A 7256-nucleotide genomic window follows, 5' to 3' on the forward strand; every position below is an offset into this window, starting at 1 on the left:
GGATGGGGAGGGGGACAATGGGAGATGGGGGGGCCTGTCTGTCCATCTGTCTGTCTCTGCATGCCCACTCTGCCCAGGATGGGGAGGGGGACAATAGGAGATGGGGGGGCCTATCTGTCCATCCGTCTGTCTCTGCATGCCACTCTGCCCAGGTTGGGGAGGGGGACAATGGGAGATGGGGGGGCCTGTCTGTCCATCCGTCTGTCTCTGCATGCCCACTCTGCCCCAGAGCCACCTGGCTAGGACACTGGGTGCTCCCTACGGCTGCTGTGTGCGTGCAGCCCCTCAGCCCCTCCTAGCCGACCACTTGCTCTGCCCCTGTGGCCTTTCCTCTCCCCTCACTTCTTCCTCTGGGCGGGGTCTCTCCCCAAATTTACTCACCAATGGCCCCTCCCCCTCCCAGCCAGCCCATCCTCGCCTTGCCCTGTGGGTGTGGTGGGGAGGCATGGGGGGAGGCATTACCGGTCCCCGAGGTGGCCGCCCACCACCTGTGTCAGGCAGTAGCCCCAGAAGAAGCTGCTCAGCACAAAGCCGGCCTCCTTCTTGCTCCAGCCGAAGTCCTGGCTCATGGAGGCGGCGCACACGGGCATGGTCACTCGGGTGCAGTACAGCAGGCACGTGCCTAGCAGCAGCGTCCTCGTCCACACCTGGCACTCGGGCCTGCGGGCACAGGGCGGCAGTTGGGCCCAGTCCCTCCTCCATCGTCCCGACCCGCCCAGGATGCATGGGACGCAGTCGCACTGTCAGGAAGAGAGCAAACGGGCGGCTTCCCTGGACACCAGCAGGGTGGCCTCCCAAACGCCCCCAGTGTCTCTGGAGACTCCTAGGGGGTGAGCAGGCGCAGACTCGGCGTACTCTGCCTTGCTTGATGGCAGAGGTGGCCCAGCCGAGAGGTTGTCCTCAGGACAGCAACGATGCCACAGCGCAGCCTGTGGGCACTGGACGCTGCTCACTGCCAGGACTGGCCGGGGCCCAGAGCTGCGGACCAAGGGTGTCTGACACCCACAGTCTCCAGCACTCCGATAAGGGTCCAGGCGGGCTGAGAGCATAACCCATGAGGGGGCCTGCTGGGCAAGAGGGCCCGGATACCAGAGGAGACAGGGCCAAGGCAGGCGGAGGGTCCCCCCAGAGCCCCCCCAAGGCCCCCACGAGAGCCGGCCCAGCAGAGGGTCTTGAAGGCTGAGCTGGGAGGTCAGAGTCATGGGGACTGCTGGTCCCTCGGGAGCCCAGGCAGGAGTGGCAGGGTGGGGGTCCTGCTGAGGGGCTCCAGGGGGCTGTGCACTGATTCTCTGTAAGGGGAAGCTGTTTCAAAATCAACGGCAGACATTGGAGACATCCTTCACTGCCGAACAATGGAAGGCCCTTTAGCTGAGTGGTCAGCGGGCTGGGTTCGAATCCCAGCCCCCTCTACCTTCTGCACCCGCAGATGACCTGGGGAGGGTCCCCGCAAGGCCTCCAGCCTCGGGTGGCTGGGGGGGTCGGGTGGCAGGGTGCTGCCGCTGTCCACAGGAGGGTGGTGGGGAGGAAGAGGAGGAAGAGGAGGGGGAGAGGGGGAGGGAGAGAGGGGGAGGGGAGGAAGAGGTAAGAGTGCAAGAAGAGGGGGGAGGGGACGGGAGAGAGACAGGAGAGGACAGCCCACCCCCCGAACCAAGAGCTCCAGCTTCTGAAGCCTCACGCCCAGCGCCACCGCCACCCCACCGTGGCGGGGGACTGACCTGGAGCCAGAGATCGCTGCAGAGAACGTGCCCACTGCGCGGGAGTCAGGTCTCATAGCATCGCCTGGGGCTGTTCTCTCTCTGGGACAACTGTGGGTCCCCAAGGCTCCCTGGGGCCACTTGGTGTGACATGCGGCAGGTCGCCAGGCCCCTCTGAACCTCTGTCCCCTCCTCTGAGAATGGGCTCGTCCCACAGTGCCCTCTAGGGGCCAGGGCCAGGTAGGTCTGCGAGCGCCTGGAGGACAGCGCCCCTGACCCTGAAGTCCCCAGTGCCAGACAGGCAACAAGGAGCCATTGTGACTGGCTCGGAGGGAGGCCTGGCAACAGGGGACCATCCGCCTCCTCCGGCTGGCATGTCTGCCCAGGTCTGTGCCCACTTTGCAAACCAAAGCTGTACTTTTCCACAGCCAGGTGAGCCAGGCTGAGCCCCAGGCTTGGGCCTTCGAGGGCGACTTCCTGAGGGGGCCTCTGTCCTTCCTGTGCACAGCCACACCACCAAGGGGGCCCCCAGGCTGTGCCCGACGCCCATGCTGCCCTCACTCCAGGGAGCAGGCCCCCCCTTCGGCACGCAGGCCTTCTGCCCCCAAGCACTCCCTTCCGACAACTGGGGTCTGGAACCTCCCAGAGGGGGTGCTCCTCCAGGGAACGCAATCCCCTACGGGTGAACCTTCAGGGAATTACCACCACTGGTGAATGTTCTGGTTCCAAAGAGCCTGCCCAATGTCCCCCATACTTGTCAGGCCAGGGCCCCCCATTTAGGGGTTGGGAATTACAGATGCCAAAGTCCTATCGGCTTTGGAGAACTGAACGAGCTACTGTGGGTCGACTGCAGCTCACGGAGCCCCCACACGTGTCAGAGCAGAGCTGTGCTCCACAGGGTTTGCAATGGCTGATGTTTCAGAAGTAGATCACCAGGCCTTTTTTCCAAGGTGCCTCTGGGCAGACCCAAGCCTCCAACCTTTCAGTGAGCAGATGAGTGTTTTATGCTCCGAAGCACACATCTGGGAGCTGAGACCCAGGACCCATTCTGGGCCCTGGCAGGACTTGGGGAGGCCCTTCCCTTCCCTGGGCCTCAATTTCCCATCTGCAGTGAAGAGGGTGGACTGGACCAGGATTCACGCCGAGTCTCTCACTTACTCAGGGGTGGAATGGAGGGCGGGGGAGGGGGGTTCCTGGCCCGTCTGTCGCCACCTCTGCCACGGATGGGGACGCCCGGTAAGAGTCCAGTGGAAAAGGGTCCCGTGAGGAATAAAGGCCAGCCCTCAGTTCTGCAGTGTCAGGGGTCCCAGAGTCCTGGCCGTGCTGCTGGGGCCAGGGGAGGGTGCTCCTCTTGGGGACAGCCCAGTGACCCCTCAGTGACTGTCAGGGAGGGGCCTGGCCACCATCCCACTGACATCCTGGTTATTAAAATCTCATTGAAATGATTCCATGCCCAGAAAACGGGGGTCAGCAGCATGGTGGAGCTGTGGGCCATCCAGGCGGCATTCCTTGCTCCAAGAGGCCAACTCCAGCTGTGCCCTGGAGGGCTGGTTCTGATTCGAACCCTGGGCAAAATTCCTTGGGGCAGCTTGCTGCCCCCTCTGGGACTATGGCCCAAACGCTGGTTTTCTTTACAGAATCGATGCCTCTGAGGCATTTGGGGGTGGGGGTGGGTTTGCAACTTCAAGGCTAGCCAGCCCCCAGGGGCGCTCAGGCAGCCAACATACTCCACACTCGGCTGGTGGTCAGCCAGGAAGGGGCCCAGGGCTGGCAAGGCCAGGGGAGGCCGGGCCCCACAGAAGGGACCCTCTGGCACAGGAAGTCCCCAGTCCACACCCAGACAGCGGAGACATGCGGTGAGAATCTGCAGGGGGGAGCGGCCCTCAAGGAACCAGGGTCTCCGCCCTCCCCCTCCAGTCTGGGACTGTGCCGTGGGACCCCCGCCCGAACCTGAGAGAGAAGGCTGCCCTCTGGGGGTGCTGAGGGAGCAGTGGCCCCTCCATAAGGCAGATGCCCCAGCTTCTCTCCCAGGCCCATTGGTAGGACTTGCCCAGGCCTTGTCCAGGACACGGACCCCGTGTTTCCGTCAACTCCGCGGGCCTCGTCCGGGACGCGGGCCCCGTGTTTCCGTCAACTCCGCGGGCCTCGTCCGGGACGCGGGCCCCGTGTTTCCGTCTACTCCGCGGGCCTCGTCCGGGACGCAGGCCCCGTGTTTCCGTCTACTCCGCGGGCCTCGTCCGGGACGCTGGCCCCGTGTTTCCGTCTACTCCGAGGGCCTGTCCAGGACGCGGGCCCCGTGTTTCTGTCAACTCTGCAGGCCTCGTCCAGGACGCGGGCCCCGTGCTTCTGTCAACTCTGCAAGCCTGTCCAGGACCTAGGCCCCGTGTTTCCGTCAACTCTGCAGGCCTTGTCCAGGACGCGGGCCCCGTGTTTCTGTCTACTCCGAGGGCCTGTCCAGGACGCGGGCCCCGTGTTTCTGTCTACTCCGCAGGCCTTGTCAGGACGCGGGCCCCGTGTTTCTGTCTACCCCGCAGGCCTTGTCCAGGACGCGGGCCCCGTGTTTCTGTCTACTCCGCAGGCCTGTCCAGGACGTGGGCCCCGTGTTTCTGTCTATTCCGCAGGCCTGTCCAGGACGCGGGCCCCGTGTTTCTGTCAACTCTGCAGGTGTGTCCAGGACGTGGGCCCGTGTTTCTGTCAACTCTGCAGGCATGTCCAGGATGTGGTCCCTGAGCAAACACTTCCACTGAGGTCACCAGGGAAACGTAGCAGGACCAGTCCAAGCTATCCAGTCAAAACAGTGTCCACCGTGTGGGAAGCAGCAGCTCAGCGCCCTGGCAGGCCTGTCCTGGGTGGCCCACACAGGCCCGCTGTGAAAGGCCCTCGGCCCTCAGGAGTGTGCCCAGTGGCCTGCCCACCCGCCTTCTGTACCTGGTGTTTGCACAGATTTTGTTTTTTAACTGGTTGATTGCAGAAAGCTAGAGGCAGGGGCGTGGGAGCAAAGTTTCAAATGCCCCACAGACCTCCAAAGTCCAAGTGTTCCTTAACCCTTTGGCGCTCCAGTTATTCTCAGCTTTGAATTTTCTGTTGATACCACGTTTTCGTTAATGGAAGCATGCAGCATCCCTGAGTGTGTCTGAATGTTCAGGAGTTAGCATGGATCTTTTTTCTGGCCCCTCCCACAAGCCTACCCTTAGTGCCCCTTGGTGCATATGACACCATTAAACTTACCCCCGAGTCCCCACTGGACTCTACTGGGACATAGGTACAACAAATCGAAGTTGTCAAAATTTCTGTTTTTCCTGCCCGAGATTCAGACGCCTCCTACAGTCCCTGCAACAGCAGTGACTTGCGGCAGCGCGTGCTGTCAGTGGTGCAGCCGCTTCCCGACAAACCTTCAGAGGCTGAAAAGTTCGTGGTCACTATGTGCACCGCTGGTCACGAAAAGGTTAAAAGCGGCTTTGTTCCTTCACTTCAAAATGACAGTGACAGCGTCACCTGTGGTTCAGATCCGCCCCCAGGGCAGCCCAGCTCCCCTTTGGACTCCCCTCCAGGCAGCCCCTGCTGGCCTGGTCCCGGCTGCTCTCTGGGTGAGAGGTCCAGTTAGGAGCAGCCGAGACAGACCCTCCCTCCAGCAGGCTGGAACGGTTCCGAGAACAGGGGCCACTTTCCGGGCCAGGAGGGGCCTCCTCAGAGGCCACAGCTGAGAGGCCCATCCACTTGAAGGCAGACATCAACATCATCATCCACACACAGGTGGTGGAAGGCCTTTCCCCCCACCCGGCCGAGCCCCATCCACTCGGCACACCAGCAGGGCCGGCAGAACTGCCCAGGGCCCTTCTCCAAGTCTGGGCTGTGCCTCCTTCATCAGCACCGTGGGAAAAGGAGGAAGCAAAGCAGCAAAGTTTGCAGAACATTCTGCTGGCCCCAGGGTGGCCCCCTGGGCAGTTCCCAGTGAGCAAGGAGCCGGGCAGACCCACCAGGTGAACAGGGCCAGGCCAGGTGAACAGGGGCTGAGCTGGGTGAGCAGGGGCCGTGCAGACCCGCCAGGTGAACAGGGGCTGGGTAGACCTGCAGGGTGAGCAGGGGCCGGGCAGACTCACCAGGTGAGCTGCAGGCTGGAGGAGGCAGTGAGAGGAGGGGCAGGTGCCCCCCTGATCAGCGTGCCCCAGGGCAGCTGCCTCCCTCTAATTGGTACCTGGCAGGGAGGCTCACCAGCTGGGATTTCACATGCCAGTTCTGGGGCCCTGTGGGGTGCACCATGCTGCTCTTCCTATGGGCTTTCTGGCCTTTGAGGGCATCTTCCGCCAGGGTTTCTCCCCTCCTCCCCGCCAACTTTGCCTCCATGTGGCCCCAGCATCAGATGGACTGTCACTCATTGCCCTCCTAAGGAGATCTCACCTGCAGCCCCTCCTGGCAGCTGAGTGTCCTAGGCCCCAGCTGGGCTGGGAGGAGGCAGCCGGGAAAGGTGAAATTCCCCTCCCTTTGCTGGGCAGAGGCCATGAGCAGGATCCCCGGGCTCGTGGCAGACAGGCCAGGAGTTCCCAGGGCCTGACCTTGGGCTCAAGGTCCAGCCAGGCTGGCCAAGGGCCTGAACTCACAGAAGAGCAAGGCTGAGCCATGGGGTGGGGCCTCTTCTGGGGCCAGGGTCCCCTCTCACCAGATGGCTCAGCAATGGGCCACCAGCATTGGCTTCCTGGTGTCTGAGCATGTCTCACCCCCAGCTGTGAGCACAGCCCCTGCCCTGACGCCCTCTTGGAGGCAGTGGCCGTGGGAACGGGGCTCGAACAGAAGGGTGTCCTGCCCTGGAGGCGGCAGGAGGAGATGCCACTGTGAGTCCCCCGGGAGCCCCTGGGCAGGAGAGGTGTGAGTAGTGGTGAGGAGGCCAGGCACCAGGGCCCACACCTCGCCTGCCTCCACCTCTCCTGTGCCCATGACCCGTGGGGGGGCGCTGCTGGTGACCGCCTGGGTGGGGAGTCACTGGTGGGCCTCCTACCCATGCCCAGGCGTGGACCCGCCTGGTGGTGTAGCTCCAGGACACGAGGGGCTGTGCCTGTGCCTGCCGCCAGCCTCACCTCCCGGGGCACTGCCAGGCCCCAGGATGCCCACCACCTGCAGGGCTCCTGCCTGGGGAGGGCTCAAGGGCTGCCAGGTCCCCACAGCGCAGGCAGGCTGTCTCCTCCTCCCTCTCTCCTGGCCAGTCGCCCCCAGGAGGCCCCCAGGCTGAACACAGGTGGCCCTCTCTCCAAGACGGTGGAGGGTCTCAGCAGCCACCCTTTCCCTCCCCCCCTCTCCCCCCGGCCCCGTAGCAGAGAGCCTTCCCAGACCCCGCTCCCCAATGCCCTGACCCACCACTCACCTGGACCATAGGGCATCCTGGGCCTCGTCCCTGCGGGCCTCGTCCGGGGCCGGCTGCATCGGTGGCCGGCAGTACCGATCCGGGCGATGGGGCTCAGCTGAGCCCACGAGGCAGCGCCGCCGCCCAGGGCCACGTGTCAGTCCCGCGGTGCTTCCGTCCGGCGCTCCCAGGACGTGTCGCCCCCGGACAGCCACCCGGCGGGCGGG

At 64.0% G+C, this 7256-nt stretch overlaps 1 protein-coding gene across 1 annotated transcript in view; it reads right to left on the reverse strand.

Annotated features, from left to right (window-relative positions):
- SLC17A9 (solute carrier family 17 member 9) overlaps nt 1-7109 on the reverse strand; it is a 20685-nt gene extending 13576 nt beyond the window's left edge. Inside the window, exons 1-2 of the mRNA XM_004370187.1 lie at nt 7051-7109; nt 463-660 (exon numbers count right to left, since the gene is read on the reverse strand). Of these exons, the coding sequence (XP_004370244.1) occupies nt 463-660; nt 7051-7109 (257 nt within the window). The remainder of the gene's footprint in view (nt 1-462; nt 661-7050) is intronic.
- Between the last annotated feature and the right edge of the window lie 147 nt (nt 7110-7256).

The sequence above is a fragment of the Trichechus manatus genome, unplaced genomic scaffold (genome assembly GCF_000243295.1).
Source record: "Trichechus manatus latirostris isolate Lorelei unplaced genomic scaffold, TriManLat1.0 scaffold00008, whole genome shotgun sequence".
NCBI classification, from domain to species: Eukaryota; Metazoa; Chordata; class Mammalia; order Sirenia; family Trichechidae; genus Trichechus; species Trichechus manatus.